Below are 23,946 nucleotides of genomic sequence, written 5' to 3' on the forward strand. Positions count from 1 at the left end.
GGTACTAACTGGGGATCCCCAGGTTTCCAGCAAAAGACGTCTACTCTGAAAGGTGTCAATGAGGGAAGTCCATGAAAGGGTGCCCCACAACCAGACAGCCATGCCTGGCACCTCAGTCCCAGCCTCTAGAACAGCCCTGGCTGTCTCGCAGCTATACTACAGGGTAATTAGGAGAGATGGTGTGGGTGGATCGTCCCTATCCATTCCCCTTACAGGGGAATCAAGTTCTTGCCCAAAAGTCGTCTTTGGAGACAGCATGAATAAGACACCAGGCTTGACTCACGCCAGCCCAGCTAGGAGTAAGGAGCTGGGATTCTGCAAGGTCCTACCTAACCTACATCTTTAGTGTGGGGTAGGTAACATGCCCTCCTATCCCCAGCCGCTGGAACCTCCCAGATTCACCACAGAAGGTACTGGGTTAGAAAGGCTGTCAGGATCCTGAAGGTCTAGTCCTTTCTGCACTCGGCCTTTCTGGGTTGTATGTACAGCCCTGCCAGAGGTTAATTCAATCCCCTCAACTGAGCCCAGCTGCTCTCCTCCCACCTCACCCTGACCCATCCCAGTTTAGATGTGGAAGTGAATGAAACCAGAACTAAAGTTCCAGGGACATGGAGGGCAGGACGGCCCTAGCAGCTGAGCAGAAGTACAGCTGTGGCCAGAGGTCGTCCAGTGGACCGGAAGACAAGACCCCAAGGCCACCCTGGCCCTAGGGACTCACGCTGGCTCTCCAAGGAGCCAGAAAGAGGGACTCGGGTGGACCAATGCCAAATGGGAGCAATGGCCTCGTACCAGTTGCCTCTGCAGAGGAGTCTGGGTTGTCTGGCCCAGCTTCACCAGCGGGTTCACTGGCTTCGGCCGGGCCTCTGCTCTGGGAGCCCTCGGCAGCGACACCCTCCAGTCCTTTGCCCTCCTCCTCAGCAGAGATCTGGGCATCCACTCCAACTTCCAGCACGCGGATGGTCTCGTGGCCTGACATCACGATGACCTGAAAACAGAGGACAGGGGACATTGCTGGTGGGGAGTGGCCAGTAGGCTTCTGGCTGGGGGAGAGAGGAGAGGGCACTTGGAGATGCAGACCGCTTGCCTGAGGGCTGTGTGCTGTGACAATTCCACAGCCTGGGGCAGGCTGCAGCTCCCCGATCCCAGGAAAGAAACTGGGGCCTGGTGACACAGGACGGGCTTGACACACGCTAGTAAAAGCCCCACAGAGCCAAACCACTTGGAGATATTTCTATTTGCTCCCCGTCCTGGACTTAGTTCAGGGAGTGGTTAAGTGGCCTATCCCACAGCCCTGCAAGGGCGTCCTCTTAGCTGCTAGGATACTGGAGGCCCCTAACTAACACAGCATCCAGCCTTAGGCTGGGCCAAGAAGCAGATCCCTCTTCACTTCTCTTGAAACCTTACAGGAGTTTCCTCAAAGACAAAGGGATGGACATGAATGCTCCACAATGCTGAGTAACTTTTTAGGCTCATGATTCCAAAACTCTGGGGTACAGGCCAAGGTTTCCAGGCAAGCTAACTTCCTGAAATGCAGGTCAGGAATACTGTAGAAGCAGCCACTGGCCCCACCTCCCAGGACTGGAGCCCCACCTCTCCAACTGGAGCCCCACCTCCCAAGACTAAAGCCCCACCTCTCTGGACTGGAGCCCCACCTCTCCGACTGGAGCCCCACCTCCCAAGACTGAAGCCCCACCTCTCCGGACTGGAGCCCCACCTCCCAAGACTAAAGCCCCACCTCTCTGGACTGGAGCCCCACCTCTCCAACTGGAGCCCCACCTCTCCGACTGGAGCCCCACCTCCCAAGACTGAAGCCCCACCTCTCCGGACTGGAGCCCCACCTCTCCGGACTGGAGCCCCACCTCCCCGGACTGGAGCCTTGCACCCTGTGGAGCGGTGGGGCCAGCCCTGCCATCTGCAGGCATGCTCCGACCTCGAGGGGGCCTTCCATGTCCTCAGAACACTTGGTCTTCTTCCCCTGCTCAAACAGCCAGCCCTCAGCTCTTCACCTCCAGCACTGGCATGCTTTGAATTAGACCAATGAAGAATCAGGGACACGCTGTATGTTCAAAATCTGTGTCGAGCCTCCCCTGCACTTGGCCTGTACCCGAAGGCACTCCCACAACACAGTCCTCAAAATTGAACCCAGCCAGAGATTGCTGGAAAAAGTGACAATGTGACCTCTCAGGGGAGTATGAGTGAAATACACCTCCAAAAGCAGTTCCTTTTCTGATTTAAATTTGATACGAGGGACTTCAGTCCAACTACCTTTTAAGAAATGTTAACCTTTTTTTTTTTCCTTTAAAAAATTATGTAATGAATGTTCACTGCAAAAAATTATAAAATATATTTAGGAAAAAATAGAGTAAATTACCTGATGTCCAAATCTTTTCCTTATGTAAACTTATACATATTTGTATATATATTTAAACTTTTTATTATTTTTTTAAGTAGACTCTACCCCCAACGTGGGGCTTGAACTCATGACCCTGATATCAAGTGTCACATGCTCTACTAAGTCAGCTAGGCATCCCATACAATTTTTTATATTTTAATTTCACTTCTTTTTTTAAGTTTATTTATTTTGAGACAGAGAGAGAGAGCATGAATAGGGTAGGGGCTGAGAGAGAGAGGGAGAGAGAGAAACCGAAGCAGGCTCTGCACTGTCAGCACAGAGCCCAACAAGGGGCTTGATCTCATGAACTTCGAGATCATGACCTGAGCCAGAACCAAGAGTCAACTGCTGAACTGACTAAGCCACTCAGGTGCCCCTAAGCTGTGACTTTAAAAAGTGAAATTAGGGGCGCCTGGGTGGCACAGTCGGTTAAGCATCCGACTTCAGCCAGGTCACGATCTCGCGGTCCGTGAGTTCGAGCCCCGCATCGGGCTCTGGGCTGATGGCTCAGAGCCTGGAGCCTGTTTCCGATTCTGTGTCTCCCTCTCTCTCTGCCCCTCCCCCGTTCATGCTCTGTCTCTCTCTGTCGCAAAAATAAATAAACGTTGAAAAAAAAAATTTTTTTTTAAAAAGTGAAATTAAGGGGTGCCTGGGTGGCTCAGTCGGTTAAGTATCTGACTCTTGATTTCAGGTCAGGTCATGATCTCATGGTTTGTGAGTTCGAGTCCCAAGTCAGGGTCTGTGCTGATGGCATGGAGCCTGCTTGGGATTCATTCTCTCTCTCTCTCTCTCTCTCTCTCTCTCTGCCCCTCCCTTGCTTGGGCATGCACGCACATACACCTCTGTTCTCTCTCTCTCTCTAAAAATAAATAAAATAAACTTAAAATAAATAAATAAATAATAAAATCACAGCTTAAATCCCCGATCTCAGCCCCTGAGAAATCCTAGCTGGTAACTACATCTGGATGGGTGAAGTCGGCATGAATTTTGGTTAAGAAACAGCTACTGACAGGGGCGCCTGGGTGGCGCAGTCGGTTGGGCGTCCGACTTCAGCCAGGTCACGATCTCGCGGTCCGTGAGTTCGAGCCCCGCATCAGGCTCTGGGCTGATGGTTCAGAGTCTGGAGCCTGCTTCCGATTCTGTGTCTCCCTCTCTCTCTGCCCCTCCCCCATTCATGCTCTGTCTCTCTCTGTCTCAAAAATAAATAAAACATTAAAAAAAAAAATTAAAAAAAAAATAAAAATAAATAAAAAAAAAGAAACAGCTACTGACAGGCTCTGTGGAGTGTTCCTCCTGGCCACGCCCCAGGGTCCATCACCCTCACTCCCCCACCTCTTCCTGCCCCAGAACATACCTGCTCATTGACGGTCAGTGATGACTCTGGCCCGGCTCCAGGATCCATGGTCACTTAGGGTGGGGTGGGGGCCGGCCCACACCTAGCACAGCCTGTGGGATGACATGGGACGGGAAAAGCAAAGGCTGATGTGACACAGTAATACAATTTCTATACCATCTTGGAGAGTCAGGAGTAGAATGGTAGGAAGGGAGAAAAATCTAAGTTCTCCCAAGTATCTGTACAAGCAAAGGAAACAAGATTCAAAGGACCTGAAAACGGAAGTGTCTTGCTTCCTATAGCACCCCAAGAGATCCTACACTCAGGAAGAACCAGGGTGACAAGAGGAAAGAGAGGGCCAGGCATCCGTCCCTGGGCGTTCCCCAGTCTGCAGGGAGAGAGCAGACCCAGCAGAACCCAAGCTGACTTTGACCCAGACATTCAGAGCCTCCAGAGCCTCAGACACAGGAAAGGAGCACTCTGGCCATCAGAAGGCTTCTCAGGGGAGGAGTCTGAGCAGACTTCCTGGAAGAGATAAGACCCAAATAAATTGAAACAGTAGTCCCAAACCTGAATGTGCGTGATCACCACTTGGAGCGCTTATTAAAAATGCAGACCCCAAGTTCCCCTGAGAGTCTGATTCAGCCGACGGGTCCCACAGAAGCAGCTCTTAAGTGATTCTGTGGCAGTGGCCTAAGGACCATCCTGGCCTTTAACACGGGAGCCAGGACAACATCCCAGATAGTAGAGCAGCCTGCCAAATGCAGGGAGAGGGAGTGGGAGGAGCCCCCATGAAGAACAGATTCACAGACCATAGAGTCGTAAGAAATAAAGGTATAAAGCGGACAAATAGGTTTAGATACTTATACAGAAAAGAAGGCAATTAACATTGACGTTGAGCGCCTATAGTGCTAAGTATTTCTATAACACTTACTCAAGCTCATTACTCATGCCCGCTGGGGGATGGGAGAATTACCACCACCACGGTCCAGATGAGGGACCTAAGCTCAGAGAAATGCGCTAGCTTCCCCCTCTTTCGCCTTCCTCCTCCTCTTTCAACCCTGGGTTGGCTGACAGGTTCTCCTTGTTCGGTCATTTTATCGATTGAGGTAAAATCCACGTAACATAAAATTCACCATTTTAACCATTTTAAAGTGCAAAACTCCGCGGAATTGAATGCATTTATAATGTTGTGCAACCACCGCCACTGTTTAGTTCCAGAACATTTTCATCATCCCCAAAGGGAACCCCATACCCATTAGCAATTCCTCCCTTTCTCTGCCACCACCGGCCCCTGGCAGCCGCCAGTCGGCCTTTCCTCTATGGATGGGTCTATTCTCCATATTTCATAAAAGCGGATGCATACAGTAAGTGGTCTTTGTGTCTGGCTTCTTTTACTTAGCAAAAACGTTGTCAAGGCACGTATCAGGACTTTGATCCTTTTTACAGCTATGCAATAACGGATAATATCGGGTGGGCTTTCTCTCTGGGGAGGGCTGAGAGAGAGGCAAACTGAGGTTCCATTTCCAAGATGGAAAGCTCATCACGTTCAGCTGTGACTCGACCAGCCCTCCACAGGTGTGTGCCAATCCACCACCTCCCCACACAAGCGGTTCAAGAAAAAACCCTGTATGGGGCGCCTGGGTGGCTCAGTCGGTTAAGCATCCGACTTGGGCTCAGGTCATAATCTCACGGTTCGTGGGTTCGAGCCTCGTGTTGGGCTCTGTCTGACAGCTCGGAGCCCAGAGCCTGTTTCAGATTCTGTGTCTCCCTCTCTCTGCCCCTTCCCTGCTCATTCTCTGTCTCTCCCTGTCTCAAAAATAAATAAAATGTTAAAAAAAATTTTTTTAATAAAAATAAAAAAATAAAAAACCCTGTAAGTGCAACACTTAGACAATGACTGAGGAACGGAAGATTTTCATGTAATCCCTGTTACGGCATGGTAAAATACCTCAAAGCAGAGAATGAAGAAAACTATCGAAACTTTTCAAAGAAACCGGCATCTTCTCCAGAAGAAAACTGTTTGGAATCTCAGAACTCTTTTTTTTTTTTTGAAGGTTACTTATTTATTTATTAATCTCCACACCCAACACAGGGCTTGAACGCATGACCTCAAGACCAAGAGTCACGCGCACTACTGACGGAGCCCGCCAGGTGGCCCTGGAACTTTTGAGACCATTTTAAACACACAGATGGTAAAGCTGAAGGAAGGAAGCATTTGGAAAATACCTTCAAGAATTATCAGCGCATGTGAATCTAATGACTTGATACTGTGTCGTGCAATGGTCTTCAAAAACGATTTGGCGAATGAGAATTTCCAAACGAGGATCTGGGGGATGAAACTAGCAGAACGTATAGATCAAAGAATGATTTGTGTTAGTTACCCTTGTCTGAAAAAGAGGCGGAGAAGCCTGTAGTCAGTTGCTTTACGAGGTGCAGTCAGCTGCATCTGAGAACAAGACTCAGCCTTGCTCAGCTGATAGACCACCATGGGTTAGAGGACCAATTGCTACACTGCAACAGAAGTGAAGAACTGGGGCACCTGGGTGGCTCAGCCGGTTAAGCTTCTGACCTTTGATTTCCGTTTGGGTCATGACCTCAGGGTTCAGGGGTTTGAGCCCAGCATTGGTCTCTGCACTGGCAGTGCAGAGCCTGCTTGGGATTCTCTCTCTCTCTCTCTCTCTCTCTCTCTCTCTCTCTCTCTGCCCCTACGCTGCTTGTTCTCTTTCTCTCAACATAAATAAGTAAACTTAATTTTTTAAAAAAGCATCTGACTCTTGATCTCGGCTCAGGTCACAATCTCACAGTTCATGAGTTCAAGCCCCAAGTCGGGCTCTGCACTGACAGTGGGATGCCTATTTAGGATTCTCTCTCTCTCTCTCTCTCTCTCTCTCTGTGCCTCTCCCCTGCTTGTGCTCTCTGTGTCTCTCTTTCTCTCAAAATAAATAAACTTAAAAAAAAAATGAAGAACTTACAGGTGTTTAATTCATATGTTTTCTCTAGACTATCTTTGAAAATGATAAAATAATTAAAAGATACACTTTTTTTGATACTTACACACTTTAAAGGGAAGATATAAGCCCTTAGGGCTTAGAGAACAGTATTCTGATGAACATCAATTTAGGGCACCCTGTTATATAAATATAAACTAAATTATACAATGAAAATTTATGTTTTTGGATACATTTGCCAAAGACAACTTGACATTTAAAGAAATGTGGGAAAAAATTAATCACGATTAAAAAATCATTTGGACAATTCTGGAATTCCGTTTTAATTTTATTGTTTTTTCACTGTGGTAAAAAATTTTATTTTAAGGGGTGCCCTGCTGGCTCAATTGGTGGAGCATGCGACTTTTAATCTCAGCGTTGTGAGTTCAAGTCCCATGCTGGGTGTAGAGACTACTTAAAAATAAAATCTTAAGAAAGTATTTGTTTTAAATGTTTTTTTTTTTTTTTTAAGTCCAACCTGGTGAACATCTAAACCTAAACTGCTCTAAAAATGCCTGCCTTTCTCCTAATTTTATGACCCTTGTTTCCATTCATTTACCACATATTTCCATCTGGATGGTCTAGTAGGTAATTAAACTCGTAGGTCTTGAAAAAAAAAATCCATTGTATGGATATACCACATTTTGTCTCTCCATTCCTCGGCTGATAGATGTTTGGGTTGTTTCTCCCTTTTGACCATGTGAATAGTGCTTCAATGAATTTTTGTGTACAAGTTTTTGTTTGAATATTTGTTTTCAGTTCTTTGGTATATACGCCTAAGAGTGTTGTTGCTGGCTCACCTAAGAGGTTTTAGGGTCTTCACCCTTTGGTAGAATGTTCCCTGGCCAAAGAGGCAAGGAGAACCATGAGGTTCCCTTTCTCCATTTCCTTCTCTAACCACCTACAGTAGGGATGAAAGTGAGGGCAAGAAATTCAAGACACCTAGCAATTTGAAAAAAGAGGAAATAGGGGCGCCTGGGTGGCTCAGTCGGTTGAGCATGCGACTTCAGCCTGGGTCATGATCTCGCGGTCCGTGAGTTCGAGCCCCGCATCAGGCTCTGGGCTGGTGGCTCAGAGCCTGGAGCCTGCTTCCGATTCTGTGTCTCCCTCTCTCTCTGCCCCTCCCCCGTTCGTGCTGTGTCTCTCTCTGACTCAAAAATAAATAAACGTTAAAAAAAAAATTTAAAAAGAAAAAAGAGGAAATAAGGCCTCCCTTTTTAGGTACAAGGGGGTACAGGAGGGGCAGAGGAATTTGCTGGAAGAGGTAGTAGGCATCTTCCAACCTCACTGGGACTCTAGCCTCATTCCTGGGTGATGTCCTCCTCCAGATTTTGTACATGGGAGCCTTCTATGAGTTTTGCAAGAACTTGACAATTTACCACCACTTCTGGATGGGAACTGGGATGAGCCATGGAATTTGTTACATAAAGAAGTCTGGGGCACTTGGGTGGCTCAGTCGGTTAAGCGTCCGACTCTTGACCTCAGCTTAGGTCATGATTTCATGGTTCATGGGTTCGAGCCTCGAGTTGGGCTCTACACTGACAGTGCAGAGGCTGCTGGGGATTCTCGCTCTTCCCCCCAAAATAAGTAAATAAACTTAAAAAAAGAATGTCAATTAGCAAGTCATTTGCAAATTCAAATAAAAGGCAGACACCAAACTGAGAGGAAAGGTATGCAAGCTAAATCTGGGTCCATTATAGCTTGATATGTACATTTCATGGAGGAAGAATTTCCCAATCCCAAAGGCCTTTAGGTGGGAGGCATTGGTAGCCAGTCATTGTGGGGCAAGGGGCATCTGCTCAAGAGGGGCTCAAAGTCTGCTCATAGTCTTGTTGTGGTCACTGGCTCCTTTCGGCCAACCATGGCCACTCACGGGGAGTTGTTAGGTAACTATCCACTTTTGTGGCTGTGTTATTAGGGAGATTCAAGTAGTAGAGAAGGCTCAGGTGATTCTAAGATCCCTTCTGCCCTTGAGATTCTATGAGCTTATGTGGGGCGGGCCTGGTTTCTCAATGTCTAGTCCTTTGTGTCAAGAGCAAAGTCAGTCCTGGCTCAGAGCCTCTGGCCACACACAGGCCCACTCTAACCCACCAACCAGGCTTCAGCACACCAGAAATACAGGCAGAACAGAGACAAAGGCCTCCCTCATTTCAGATCCTAGAACACACTTGGCTTTAGTCTTGGCCTTACATGACTCCTTAGCCTTGGCTCTACAGGACGCCTATCAGAGATATGCATGGGACACAAACACATCGCTGAGAAGTAGACACTCAGCATTTTGACTCTGAGCTGTGTCCTATGTGTTCCCCTAGTTCAGCATCTGTGCAGACTTACTCCTGGACCTAGCCCCACCCCCTTGCCAGGAACTTTCCACATTCCTCAAGCCTTAGGCTGTGGCTTGGTCTCACTGACCAGACCGCCATCTTTAATCTGCTTTTTGACCAGTTCCCTAATGACTGGGGTACATACATTTGAATGGCCTCCTTTGAGCTCATGATGCCATGCAGGGTCCACAGCCTGACAGCCAGGGAGGAGAGATGATCCACAGTCTGTTTTAAGAGAAGGGACTCCTGTGATCACTTTGGCAGTAGAACACTACACACACAGATCACGGCAGAGCTGCTCTGGGTAAAGCTGGGACGGGAGCCAGCGCCCACCCAGAGCCTCCTCCTTTGTCTTCTTTCTCCAGTGAGTGGCGTGAAAAACACCTGAATCAAACCTGGCAAAGCACCACGGCTGCTTACCAGATGGCTCCTTTATCCCTCACTTTTCTGTGCTAACATCTAAAAACACAGGTAGCCTCGGGGAGAGAATGAACTGTGTGTGCTCAAGCATTTGCTCACAATCCGAAAATCCAGAGCTCCAGGACCATCAAGGAGTTCCCGGGGAGGGGAATGAGTTAGGGGACCGGGTTCTATGTATCACTCTCCTTTGGCAACTGCTCTGGGCTCGCTTAGGGCAACATTCTAAGACACCGGGGAGGAGCGTTAGGAAATCTCAGACAAATCCGAACCCTCTAGAGTAGCCGGAGATCCTATTGGGAAAAATTCTGAAATGTTTCATCCCTTATTTATTCAACAAATATTTCAGTGGCTACTATGTGCCGGGTGTTGGGGCTACAACGAGGGAAAAAAACATTTGCCAGCTTTGTTGAGAAGCCTTCAGTCTGACGTGGGAGTCAAGGAAATAAAAAGATAACTACGTTACAGTATGTTTAAATGTCATGGTGGATAAATAGAAGGTAGTAGAGGGTCCCCAGAAGGGATACCTAATACAATCTGGTGTGGTCCCTTTCCCCTTGTTCCACGAGAGCGTGTGTTTCAGACACGAAATTTTATGTATGAAGATGGGGTGCCTGGGTGGCTCAATCTGCTGAGTGGCCGACTCTTGATATCGGCTCAGGTCATGATCTTGTGGTCACGGGATCGAGCCCCACGTCGGGGACGCCCTCCAACCCCCCACCCCCCCCTCCTCCACTGGGCATGGAGCCTGCTTAAGATTCTCTCCCTCTGCCCCCTCCCCCACTAGTGCGCGCGCTCTCTCTCTCTCTCTCTCTCAAAAATAAACTTGAAAAAAAAAATCTTACACCATATAGAGGAAAATGGAAGTTCTTATATGGGGTTCAGACTTTTAATTCGGACGCATTTCTGTGTTTTGTTGTTGCTGCTGTCATTGTTGTTTTAGAGAGAGAGAGAGAGAGAGAGAGAGTGTGCGTGCATGTGAATCTTAAGCAGGCTCCACGCTGAGTAGGGAGGCTGACATGGGGCTTGATCCCATGACCCTCAGATCATTGTCTGAGCTGAAATCAAGAGTCAGATGCCTCACCAAGTGAGCCACCCAGGCGCCCCTTCATTTCTGTGGGTTTAATCCCTCCCTTAACACTTAATGTGGTTGAGGTTTTCAAGGTGTAAAACGCCTTCTCATTATCCAGTCATTCGGAGGGGCAGGATACGCTGCATGAAGTTACTGGACTCTGAGGAATGGTCGATTAAGCTGAAATTAGTTTTATGTATTCAATGGAAAGAAAGTCACATTTGTTGTGACACAGGGTGCCTGGGTGGCTCAGTTGGTTAAACATCCAACTCTTGATTTCGGCTCACGTCGTGATCTCACGGTTCATAGGATCGAGCCTTGAGTCCAGCCCCGTGCTGACAGCACAGAGCTTGGGATTCTCTCTCTCCTTCTCCCTCTGACCCTCTCCCACTCACTCTCTCTCTCTCTCTCTCTCAAAATAAGCAAATAAACTTAAAAAAAAAAGTTTTTGACATAATTCCCTCAGGCTAGGTTGTTTGTGGGCATTCTACACTACTTTTATGTTTCAGCTATATACCCACTTACCTCTTGCAAAGCTGCCATTCAAAAAGGCCACAATGACAGGAAGCAGAAATTGGCAGATTAGCCAAGACTGGTAACTGGGGCCGAGCTGAATGGTGCCATAAACTCCTCACTTCCTCCCCAGGCACGCTCACTCGGTCACACAAGGACCAAATCTCAATCTCTGGCCGGGACCTCCTCAGGGAACTTCAGCCTCATATATCCAAATGCCTACTGATTGTTCATATCCTCTCATATTCCACCTGTTCAAAACCAAACTCTAGATTTCCACCTCAAACCTGTTTCACCTGCATGCAGCCTTCCCCACGCCAGCCAATGGGCAACTACCTCGTTCCACAGATGCTCAGGCCAAAAACCCTGCCATCATCCTTGCCTTCTCTCTTACTGGTCACATTCACTCCTTCACCGAATCCCATTGGCTCTCCCTTCCAATATGGGTTGGGTTCACAATCTCAGCCTTGATGTTTACTAGCTGTGGGCCTCAGGACAAATGGTTTAACTTTTGTGCCTCAGTTTCTTCATCTGAAAAAAAAATGAGAGAAACAGCACCTACTTCATAGGGTTACAGTGAGGACTGAATAAATTAACGCGTGTGGGGCGCTTGGGTGGCTCAGTCGGTTGAGCGACTGACTTCAGCTCAGGTCATGATCTCACGGTTCGTGAGTTCGAGCCCTGCGTCGGGCTCTGGGCTGATGGCTCAGAGCCTGGAGCCTGTTTCTGATTCTGTGTCTCCCTCTCTCTCTGCCCCTCCCCCGTTCATGCTCTGTCTCTCTCTGTCTCAAAAATAAATAAACATTAAAAAAAAATTTTTTTTTAATTAACGCGTGTAATTAACGCGTGGCACATAGTAAGGGCTCAGAAAATGGTAGTTATTATAAAAATTTACATACATTATCTCATGCCACTTTAGTGTAGCAGTTGAGAGCCTAGGTTCACCTCTCAGTTTTAAGAGTTCTTCACTGTGATGGGGTGCCCGGGTGGCTCAGTCGGTTAAGCGTCGAATTTCGGTTTTGGCTCAGGTCATGATCTCATGGCTTCAGGGGTTTGAGCCCCGCATCGGGCTCTGCGCTGACAGTGTGGAGCCTGTTTGGGATTCTCTCTCTTCCTCTCGCTCTCTGTCCCTCCCCCACTTGCACTGTCTCTGTCTCTCTCGAAACAAATTTTTAAAAAAATTATAAAAGATTTCTTCACTGTGAGAACCTTGGACAAGGACCTAACCTCTCTGTGCCTCAGTTACCATATTTGAAACAGGGCTAGGGTTGTAGTAAATTGCAAAAGGGTTCAATATATATTAACTATTATTATTCAATTCTGATGCCAGCCCCTCCCCCCAGGCCATAGAGCAAATACACACCAAAGCCTGACCAATTGTGTGACCTTCCAGAGGGGCAGGTTACTTCTCTGTTTTCTCAGGGATAAGTAATAAGAGACCTCACCTTGGACTTACTGTGTAAAACACTAAGAACAGTTAGCTGTTATTGCTCTCACTTTTACAGATAGAAAGTTGAGGGTTAAAGAGAAGTAAGCATATAGGCTTTGGGAGGAAACCTAGACTCAAATCCCAGCTTGGCCGTGAAATAGCTGTGTGATCTTGGACAACTGACTTACTCTCTCTGAAACTCAAGTTCCTTATCTTTAACATGGTGACTAAATGGAAAGACCTTATGGGGGTTGTTATAACGGTGATATGAGATCACGTAAGTAAAATGCTTAGCATGGTGCTCTTATTACGATTCTCGGTTTTATCGACAGGGAAATGGAGGTAGAGAAAAGTCCGGTGTTTTGCCCAAGGGCACAGGAAAGTCCATGGAAGGTTCGAAATTGAAGTCAGTATCCACCTGCCCCAGATCCCTATCCTCCTAACACAACACCAAGCCTCCTCTCCGGAAATGGAAAGGGCCTGTTCTGGACCCAAAGGATCAGGACACATTGGAAAATGGAAGCTCTCAGTTCTCCTCCAGAGCCACGCCCCCCCGCCCCGCCCCCCCCCCCGCCCCCCCAATGTCATGAGCAGAGATAAATGGCTTGGCAAGCCATTGGTAAACCAGCTAGGTATACACATGGGCCAGAAGAAAGGTTAGAGTAAAAAGATAGGAAAGTAGTGAATGACTTTAATTCCCCTTTTCCAAATTACCATTTATAATCTTAGACATATATAAGCGAACAGTAAACCTAGTTTATAAGGACACATTTAGATTTAGTTTCTCCTCCTGTACCCTTTCCTTTGTGCCCAAACATGATTCATCCTAGGCAGGGTGAAAGGAGGGGGCAAATGAAATGTGAAAAATAAAAAGTAGTTATATTCCCCCACCAGACTGTAAGCTCCAAGACCTGTCCACTTATTAACATACCCCAGTGCCTAGTACAATACCTCATACATGACAGGGGGTCAATGACTATAAGCCAAAAACATAAACTAAGAAATCGGGTCATATCATTTGGCTTCCTCATATTTCCTTCTCCCTCAAAACACAGATCCTATTTCAAATTTTTTTTGCCCCCATTTGCAGTACTAGGACTACTTAAAAATTATTTCAAAGAAGTAGCAACAGGGGCACCTGCGTGGCTCAGTTGGTTAAGCAGCAGCCTTCGCCTCAGGTCATGACCTTGCGGTTCATGGGTTCAAGCCCCACATCAGGCTCTCTGCTGTCTCGCTTCAGATCCTCTGTCCCCCTTTCTCTCTGCCCCTTCCCCGCTTGTTCTCTCTCCCTCTTTCAAAAATAAATAAAAATTAAACAAAAAAGAGAGAGAGAAGTAGCAATAAGTTCTGGAGAACCCTGACCACACCAACTCTTTCCTACTGTGGCAATCCAGTTTCCCTCCCATTCCCTCTGTGGCCTCACTGACCCACCTTTTGACCCAGAAAGAGCTTGGGGCTTAAAGGCAGAAGACCCAGGTTGAGTACTGCTTCTCCTCAAGTAATCTCTCTAAGCCTCAGTTTTCTTATCTGTAAAATGGGGCTAAATTACAGTACCCACCTCATGGGTCATTGTAAGGATTAAACTGACAACACTTAGGTAAGGCATTTAGAACAGGGCCTGGCACACAGCCAACACTATGTAACTGTTTGTGACTATTATTTTTATTTTTCATCGAAGTAAAGCACGATATAAAAATGTTTTCAATTGCAAAGTGTTAAAAAATGTAAAAGATTACTATTATGATTTTATAGCCAGCAAACTGAAATGAAAACTCCATGACAAGGTCAATTCTGTCTGTACTGTTCAGAACTTGGCACATACTGGGTATTTTTGTTGGACCAATAAACAAAATGAAGTTCTATGGCACATATGCAAAACAACAACAACAACAAACCAGGTCACAGAAATATCACCCTGAGCACCAGGACTTCAATCAAAAGCGAATATATGGAATTATTCCTCATTAGGCCCTGCTCGTCGATGTTGGCTGCCTTAAAATACCAAGATAAGGAGAGGAGGGATAGATGTCTATGAACAATTGAAGATCAACCTCTACTTTTGGAGCAAGGAATCGGGAAAACTAGATGAGGCTCAAATCTTTGCAAAGAACTTCTTTTCGTTTGCCCAGAAAGGCTTCCTGACAGTGTTTTATTTCTCCTTGCCCTGCAGCCAAGGCTATTCTGTGGTTTCAGGCTTCCAATTATAGCTGAGTGGGGGATCCCAACGCTAAAGTGGGGATTAGAAGACACCCTGGGGCTCCCTTGGCCTGGCCAGGTGAGAATGGCCAGGAAGCACCTAACGGGCCCATTATTATGACTATTTATTAATAATAATATTGTTATTAAATATTTATGAAGCGCTCATGCTCTGCTCGATGGTGACCCTCCCACATTCCCCCACCCTTCCAGCAACGCCTGGGTTCCTAACCCTGAGTCCCACCAGTGTACTGCGGCTGGGGAGAATTATGACAGGTCGCCTAGGCCGCCTCAGTTGACCTTAACCGCCAGGAACCCAGGCGTCCAGGTTCTCCTGCGGGGCAAGAATCGGCTTCTGGTCGCCACCGGGTCTGTGTACGTAACGTCCGCTCTGGTCCGTACCCCACCAGCGCTCCAGGGGCAGAAACGGGGAGGGGCCAGGTCCAAGCACCCCACGGGGTCCACCTGGCGGCCGCCCCCTCCCCTCCCCGGGTCCCCGCCGGCCCGCGGGCGGACCAGGGCGCGGCCCCGGGGTCTCCGGCCCCAGGCGGGCGGCCGCGCGCTGTCCCACTCCCGGAGCTCCCCGCCGCCCCGGCCCGGCATCCCGGCACCCCGGCCCCGCGGCATTTTTTCTCTTTATCATAAATATATAAATTATGCTAATTACGGGCATTGCATATTAACCAAACCCGAAACCTCCCCTGCCCGGCCCCCTCCCCGTCCGTGCAAACCCCTCCCCGCCCCGGACCCCGCTACTTACCGGAGCCCGAGCCCGAGCCGCCTCCGCCCCGGGTGCCCGGCGGCCACCGATTACAGATTCATCTCACAGCCCGGGCCAGGGGGCCGGGGCCGGGGCCGGGGCCAGGCGGCCGCCGCCCGCAGACAAAGAAGCCAGTGCGGCTTGGCTGGGCTCGGCTCGGCCCGGGAGCCGGTCGGGACCCGCCGCCGCCCCCGGGCCCCCAGGCCGGGCTGGGCAGAGCCGAAGGGGACTCCGCGGGCTGCGCTGGGCGGAGGGGGGGCGGCCGGGAAGCGGGGTGGGGGAGCTGGGGGGGGGGCGGGCAGGTATATATATTTTTCTTCTTTTACCCCTTCCACGGCCCCCCCTCTCCCTCCCCCCCCTTTTTTTCCCTCCTTCTGCTACTTGGATTTTTTTAGCTGCTGCGTCATGAGCATAATTTATGCAAAGAGCTTTGCCGCATGCTGCACCGCGCGCGCCAGCCGCCGGGGGCGGCGGGCTGGGCGGGTGGTGGAGGAAGGGAGGGGATCTGGGGAGCGGGGAACGAGGGGTGGGGGTGGGGAGGGCAGCACCCTTAGCCCCTGGCCACGCCAGGAGGCCCCAAGGGCTCCCTTCCTGGACTGGAATGGAGGGTCCGTGGGGCGGGTCACGCAGCCCCCTCGGAGGTGCTGCTCGAGGTGCTTTCATTTTGGAAGGTGCGAGAGAGGGATCACGGGAGTCTGAAGTGGAGACCCTGTGCCACGGTCCCTTCAGCCTGGGGTTGGGGCGGTGACTCCCCGTCGCCGCCGCCTTTCCACTCTAGGTTAGTCAGCTGTGCCCCTCCTCGTCCGGAAAGTCAAGTTCAGGTCCATTCCCAAGCCCCAGGCCGGAACCCCACCGCGACAGAGGAGGGGGAACTCGTGGGCGCTCAGCCAGCTCCATTTCAGGGAGGGAACCCAGGTCCTGAATGCACCCTCCACCCTCACCCCAGTGGCGGTTGGTTGTGGGCTGTCTTGTCTAAAGACGACTTCCCTGTCTTCTTGTCCAAGTGGACAAGAAATGTAAAAAAAAAAAAAAAAAAAAAAAAAAAAAAAAAAAAAAAGACAAAGTTCGGTAAAATGGAGACAAACAACGTTGTGCCTTGCTGGTGATGGTGGTGTGGAGGATTTGGTTTCCTAGGGGCTTTTGAAGGTAGGGGAAGGGATGGGAAAAGGCAGAGTTGGGGGCTGAGGGAAAGCAGGTTGGAGAAGTAGTTGCAAGTGGAAGAGGAAGGAGTTGGAAGTCCCAAGGGGGAAGAGAAGGAATGAGGGGAGAATAATTTAGGGAGGCTCTAAATTCAGCGAATATGGATCCCTCAATGTAGGCGGCCTGCTGTTGGCCTGGATTGCACACCTACTGCCCGCCCCACCCCCACCCCCAATTTGGTGGATTTCGGGGAGAGCGGGAGATAGAGGAGTGACAGGTAGCAAGGGGAGAATCTGGAGTCCTCAGCCCTCCCCCGACCGTTCTTTAAGCCCCTTAGGGGAAGACCCTGCAGGGGAGGGAAGCCGCACCAGTGGCTCCACAGGCTTTTCCAGAATGTCACCGGTAGCCTGCTCGCACCCAGAGGTCCTGCTCACAGAAGCTTCCCCCTTGAGGCCTGACGTCATCATCTGCTGGGCCAGCAGGGCTCAGGTGCTGTCCGTTTGCAAACTGTTTCCGTGTGGGGGTGAGGAGTTCCTGCTGGTGGATTAGGAGTCAGATCGTTGAGGTTTTAGTCCCAACTCTTCCGCTTGCAGTCCAGGCAAGTAGTTGAACTTCTTCATTACTTAGAAAATGAGGGTAATATCTATAGGCACTACTGCCTAGGGTTAAGAAGTTTAATAGTGGGGCTGTGTGTGTAAAAACTTCAAAAACTATAAGCTCTATACAGATGTATCATTACCTGCACAATAGTCTTATATCCACTTTAATGGCCTTGTGAAACTCTGATACATATCATGGTATTCTATCTCTTGGGAGTTCAAGAAAAATTTTTTTAAGTTTATTTATTTATTTTTGAGAGAGAGAGAGAGAGAGAGAGAGAGAGATTGAGAGAGATTGAGAGAGTAGAGGAGGGGCAGAGACAGGAAGAGAGGGAATCCCAGGCAGGCTCTGCACTGTCAGTGTGGAGCCGGATGTGGGGCTTGAACGCACAAACCGCGAGATCGTGACCTGAGCTGAAACCAGGAGTGGGATGTTTAACCAACTGAGCCACCCAAGTGCCCCTCTTGGGAGTTTTGTTTGGTCTGTAGTCTCTGTGGTCTTTCCCCTCTGACTGTAAATTCCTTGAGAGCACAGGCTGTGACTTATTTTTGTATTTCCCATCACTCTGTGAAGAAGGGGCACGTTCTTACTCTTGAACGTTATCACACGAAGGCAGAAACTGTTAGTCTATGTGACTTGGTTTGGTACCAGACACAGATCAAATGTTTTGAATGTAAATATGAAGGATAGTTTGAAGAAAGAAATGGATGTGATGGAAGGGGTTGGGGGGAGACATACATCAAAATGTTAATTGTGGTTTTCTCTGGAAAAAGGAAACCTCTAATTTGTATTGTGTATGCTTCTGCATTGCTTAAATTTTTGATGATGAGCATATATTACTTCTTTGTGTGTTTAATTTTTTTTTTTAATTCAGGTTTGACATGTGCACCCAGTAAAGTACCTAAGTCTTAAATGTACAACTTGAAGTTTTACATAATTATCATCACCATCCCAAACGAGATATAGAGCATTTCCGGGACACCTGGCTGGCTCAGTCAGTAGAGCATGCAATTCTTGATTTCAGGGTTTTGAGTTCAAGCCCCATGTTGGGCATGGAGCCTACTTTAAAAAAAAAAAAAAAAAAAAAAGGAGCACTTCCAACACCCAGGAAGACTCAACTGTTACCACTATTCTGAATTCTATCACCATAGATTAGCTTTGCTGGTTCTTGAACTTCATATAAATGGAATCAAGACAGTATGTGCTCTTGGGTCTGCCTTCTGTCACTGAACATATGTTCCTGAGATTCATCCATGTTGTTGTGCCTAGCAGTATTGTTTGCTCTTTTTTTGTTGCTGTATATATATTCCATTGCATAATTATGCCACAATATATCCATTCTACTACGGATGGGCATTCGGGTTATTCTTGTTTTTGTCTCTTATGGATAAAGCTGCTATGAACAGGGGCACCTGGGTGGCTCAGTTTGGTTAGGGGTCCGACTCCTGATTTTGGCTCAGGTCATGATCTTGCAGTTTGGGAGTTTGAGCCCCACATCAGGCTCTGCACTGACAGTGCAGACAGAGCCTGCTTGGGATTCACTCTCTCTCTCCCTCTCTCTCTGCCCCTCCCCTGCTCATGCTCTTTCTCTCTAAATAAATAAATAAATAGATAGATAGATAGATAGATAGATAAAAAAGAAGGAAAACAATGTGATGTGAAAGAGAATAACACCGGGGAGGCAGGGCAGGGGAGACCTTTCTGAAGAAGTGAAATGTAAGACAAACTTTAAAAGACAGGATAGGCAGGAGGCAGAAGGAACAGCAGAGGCAGAGGCCGGGCAGAGGCCATCTGGCAGGAAAGAACTTGGCATTCGAGACACTGAAAGAGGATCAACATGTGCTGCTGGAGCACAGCAGTGAAAATTGCACAAAATGGGGCTGGGAAGATTGGCAGGGCCCACATCAGGAAGGCCTGGCCATATATACCTCTAATCTTTCAGTTTAATTGCGTCTTTCTTCCTTTGTAAACTCCACTCGAGGTTTATCTCCTGCAAAAAGCTTTCTTGAATAATACCATGTTGTTCTAATTAGTATTATTTTAGCTACATCATTGTTCCAATAACTTCATTATCTAATTTGTAGTTTATAGGCCATTCGTTCTTTTTCTGGAGAACATATTGGTTTCCCCACCAGATGTGGGGCAGGGCCTTCTGTTTCCTTTTTTGTCTGGTCTCCACCAAGCACTCAGCACATCAGGGGGATAGCAAGAGTCTGTTGACGGCTCCCTTGGCTTGGTACTCCATTCCTAGAAAGCTCTGGGAATCGGAGCAGATAGTCCCCGGTGTCCTATCTTCCCTGGCTTGAGAACTCACCCAGTTTCAGGTTTTCAGAATTGTGGTAGAACAACCAAATTTCCCCAGGATCCATGCCTGTTTTCCCAAACATCTTCCTCGTGTCCATAGTTAATCTTGCCCCTCCCCCCCCTCATCACCAGATTAAAGGCATCACTGCTGTTGCTAAGGGAATGAGGTTTGGGCAGGTGGGAGTGAGTTGGAGGATGGTACAGCAGGGAGTCAGGTTGGTCAGCAGGAAAAAAAACCCTCAATTGGGAGGAGACAAAAGACAGCAATGCATTTCCAAGTGCTTCTCCACCAGTTTTCCCCCTCTGTGTGCTACCTGTTTGTTCTCTCTGAAAGCTTTTAGAATTTTTTTAAAAAAACGTCTCTGGAATCTTAGATTTTGCCATGTTCTGGCCTGTCTCGGTTGGCCAGTTTTCACGAAACCAGGAAGCTGCCGTCCATCTTGACTGGTCATGTGGAAGCCCTTGGGAAGAGAATAGGTGGGAGAGGGGAAGGTCGCTGAGTACTGTTAACAATGCAGGGATATTTTAAGGTGAGAAGCCAGAGGTATTTTGCTGTCGTTGTTTGCTTGTTTTCTGAGAAGCCAGAGTTTTTGAAAACTTGTATGTGACAGAGTGTGGCTTGCAAACTCCAGTTTTTACAGACCTCCCACCCTGAAATGCATGTATTTTATTCTATTTACTGTAATCTTAGCAATGATGTAGGACTGTATTACTAAGCTGCTGTCACTCTGACGGATCACCCTACCAGCTCAAAGGGTAAATATGTTTTTTTTCCCATAATTTTTGTACAGTAACAAGGTGAGGAACATTTTAGCTCATAAATTATTTACCAAACCTCACAGGCATAATAGGCTGTGTGCATATTCATCAGGCCATCATCCATTATTCATAAGAAGTTCACTTCAACTGTTAGAAGAAAATGAGGTTGTTGATTGAAATGCAGAAGAAATGTGGTCTTTTGTTCTCCTCCCCCCCCCTTTTCTCCCATCTGAGTAAGTCTAGAAGTTTCCATCAAAAAAATGATATTGTAGGAAACAGAAATTTATTTCTGACATGCAGATGTGTAGATAAGAGGGAAAGAAAAGCCTGGAGTAGGAAATAAATTGGCAGAATCAACCACCATTCATTTAACTTGGCTAAAGGCCCCTGATTCCTGCTTGCACAGAGGTTGTGCCCAGGAAGTGGCCAGAGGGGGTATCCTTCCTTGCAATTAAAGAGCAGCTTCAGTAAATCTGATAGAGTTAATACTTAGATGAACTAAGATACAGGCTGATTTCTTTAGCTCCAGAAGTATTTGTCATTTATCTTTTCTTATTTGACCTTCACACCATATCTGCGAGGTAGGAATAATATTCAAGATGAGGAAAACTGAGGCTCAGAGAGGTCAAGTGACTTGTCTAAGGCCAAATAGCTGGTAAGGAGCAGACCAGGAGTAGAGCCTAAATTTTCTTTTGTGTTTCATGTTCTTCATATTCTGTCTTCCTAAGTCCTCTGGGTGATAAAGACCACCAGTCCCAAGATAGAGGCATTTTACAATGTTTTCCGCAAACCATTGATTTGATTATGCCCCCCCCCCTTTTAAAATATTTTTATTATTTCTGTGAACTACAGAAGCAATATAGGTTTGAAAGCATCGAATAATACAAAGTTCTATAGAACAGAGAATAACGAATGTCTCTGGGGCATGGACAGCCAGCCAACCCCCATTGCCACAGGAACAACTAGGAGACATTATAATCCAACCAGATGCATAGATTACTAGCTGTGTAACCTTGGACAGGTCTTTAAGCCATAGCTTCCCATTTGTAAAATGGGAATAATATTCACTCCTAGGGTTTTTTTAAGTGTTAAAGGAGATAATGTGTATAAATCCAAGTGTCAGCATTTTCCTCCTTTCCACCCCCCCCCCCATATCCTTCCATTTTAAGGGTCACCTGTCTCTCTCTAGTGTATTTGGGGAAGTGGAATGAAAGGCAAGGTTTGTCTCATGCCTGTCTCTCAAGTCTTCTGCTTGACCTTCTGTTCCATTCGGTCCTGGGCCCTTCACCTGGCTGCTGGCCATGGTCTAAAACTCCTGGTGTGGTTCCTCTGGATGAAATGCAACTATATTCACAGTGGAGCAGAGCTGTAAGTTCTCCTCAACATGACTGTACAAAGTGTTCTTTGCCGAAGGGTTGGGGGAAGACTAAAGAGAATTGCAATGAATAAGGGAAAACACTAAAAATTTGCCTTTGGGGGGGTACCTGGGTGGCTCAGTTGGTTGAGTATATGACTCTTGATTTAGGCTCAGGTCATGATCTCATGGTTTATGGGATCGAGTCCTGTGTTGGGTTCTGTGCTGATGGTGCAGAGCCTGCTTAGAATTCTCTCTCCCTCTCTCTGTGCCCCTCCCCAACTCCTGCAGTCTCTTGCGCGCGCTCTCTCTCTCAAAATAAAAATGAACTTTTAGGGGCGCCTGGGTGGCTCAGTTGGTTAAGCGTCCAACTTCAGCTCAGGTCATGATCTCGTGGTTCGTGAGTTCAAGCCCCGCATTGGGCTCTGTGCTGACAGCTCAGAGCCTGGAGCCTGTTTCAGATTCTGTGTCTCCCTCTCTCTCTGCCCCTCCCCTGTTCTTGCTCTGTCTCTCTCTGTCCCAAAAATAAATAAAAAACTTTGAAAAAAAAAATTAAAAAAAAAAAAAACTTTGAAAAAAATTTGCTTTCGGGTGCCTGGGTGGCTCAGTCGGTTGAATGTCCAACTCTTGATTTTGGCTCAGGTCATGATCCCAGAGTCTTGGGATTGAGCCCCACATCAGGCTCTGAGCTGAGTGTGGAGCCTTCTTAAGGTTCTCTCTCTCTCCCTCTGCCCTTGTCCCCCGCTCACACTCTCTCTCTAAAATAAAATAAAATAAAATAGGGGCGCCTGGGTGGCGCAGTCGGTTAAGCGTCCGACTTCAGCCAGGTCACGATCTCGCGGTCCATGAGTTCGAGCCCCGCGGCAGGCTCTGGGCTGATGGCTCAGAGCCTGGAGCCTGTTTCTGATTCTGTGTCTCCCTCTCTCTCTGCCCCTCCCCCATTCATGCTCTGTCTCTCTCTGTCCCAAAAATAAATAAACGTTGAAAAAAAAATTAAAAAAATAAAATAAAATAAAATAAAATAAAAGTAAAATAAATAAGTTTGCCTTTAACTTTCCCTATAACCCAAGTGAAAAACAGCTAAGAAATTCAATCTTTATTAAAGGGTCTGTACCTTTCATGGATGTACCCCAAACACTAATCTGGCTCCCTATCCTCAGGTCTGCTTCCCTCCCTAGAAACTCTTTCAAACCTGCACTTCTGGGGCGCCTGGGTGGCTCAGTTGGGTAAGCATCCAACTCCTGGTTTCGGTTCAGGTCATCATCTCGTGGTTTTCGTGAGTTCGAGCCCCGCTTCGAGTCGGGCTCTGTGCTGACAGCACAGAGTTGCTTGGGATTCTTGGTCTCCCTCTCTCTCTGCCCCTCCCCCACTCAAGCTGTCTCTGTCTCTCAAAATAAATAAAGTTTAAAAAAAATTTTTTAAAAAAAAATTTTTTTTTTTTCAACGTTTATTTATTTTTGGGACAGAGGGAGACAGAGCATGAATAGGCGAGGGGCAGAGAGAGAGGGAGACACAGAATCGGAAACAGGCTCCAGGCTCTGAGCCATCAGCCCAGAGCCCGACGTGGGGCTCGAACTCAGGGACCGCGAGATCGTGACCTGGCCGAAGTCGGACGCCCAACCGACTGCGCCACCCAGGCGCCCCCCAAAAAAATTTTTTTTTAAAAAACCTCCACTTCTTTCTGGGAAGCCCCAGGGCCTTCCTCCCTCATGTTCCTCAGCTACTGCCAGCAAATTTCCCTAAATCTGACAAATCCAGTCTGGAAGAGGTGAGTGTTGTGGGGGGGAGGGTGCGTGGTGCTATGAGATGGACCAGGGGAAAGGCGCCACAGAGCATGTGTCCCAGTGAGCTCTGGCACACAGAGTTCACCCAGCAGAACTGTCTAGGGGCCGCTGGCACCCGAGTCCAGAACCCTTCCAGTCTCTTGGCCAGACTGAGATGCAGATGAGGCTTTATTCTTCTGACTGTCCTTTGGGAAGTAAGTAACCTTCGTGACACATACCCGTACCTCAAAGAATAAAATGAGATCTCAACCCCCAAACAGGCGAATGTGTGTTAGTATCACTGCATTACTTTGCACTTTTAATAAGCACGGGATGATTCTGGTGCAGGTGGCTTGGGATTTCACACTGAGAAAAATTGGTCAAAACCCCCAAAGAAGAGCCGCTGCCCCCGCCACGGTGGAATTAGCCCTTTGCATTATTATGCAGAGCGGTGTTAGTGCCTCTCCTACAAAGGCTTGCCTGGAATAAGAAAGGAGGGTCCATTTCTGAGTCATATATCTTGTAATCCTTGTTCCCTTAGTTACACAAAAACCAGCTGAAGCTTTGAAAAGGCTGCTTCAAAGAGCCTGATTGGATTCT

The 23,946-nt window shown here is 47.8% G+C and overlaps 1 protein-coding gene across 7 annotated transcripts in view; it reads right to left on the reverse strand.

Annotated features, from left to right (window-relative positions):
- Positions 1-17,007, reverse strand: part of POU6F1 (POU class 6 homeobox 1) — a 32,192-nt gene extending 15,185 nt beyond the window's left edge. For 3 of the 7 annotated variants that reach the window (XR_007153799.1, XM_047865474.1, XM_047865470.1), the window contains exons 1-3: positions 15,427-15,733; positions 3,747-3,838; positions 790-985 (exon numbers count right to left, since the gene is read on the reverse strand). Coding sequence is in view for 6 of the 7 variants with exons in the window: in XM_047865474.1 (XP_047721430.1) it covers positions 790-985; positions 3,747-3,794 (244 nt within the window). In the remaining variant the exon portion in view is untranslated. Of the gene's footprint in view, positions 1-789; positions 986-3,746; positions 5,437-9,184; positions 9,265-15,426; positions 15,735-16,934 lie in introns of those variants that run through there. The other 4 variants (XM_047865475.1, XM_047865472.1, XM_047865473.1 and 1 more) reach the window with 3 other exon arrangements.
- Between the last annotated feature and the right edge of the window lie 6,939 nt (positions 17,008-23,946).

The sequence above is a fragment of the Prionailurus viverrinus genome, chromosome B4 (genome assembly GCF_022837055.1).
Source record: "Prionailurus viverrinus isolate Anna chromosome B4, UM_Priviv_1.0, whole genome shotgun sequence".
Lineage (NCBI taxonomy): Eukaryota > Metazoa > Chordata > Mammalia > Carnivora > Felidae > Prionailurus > Prionailurus viverrinus.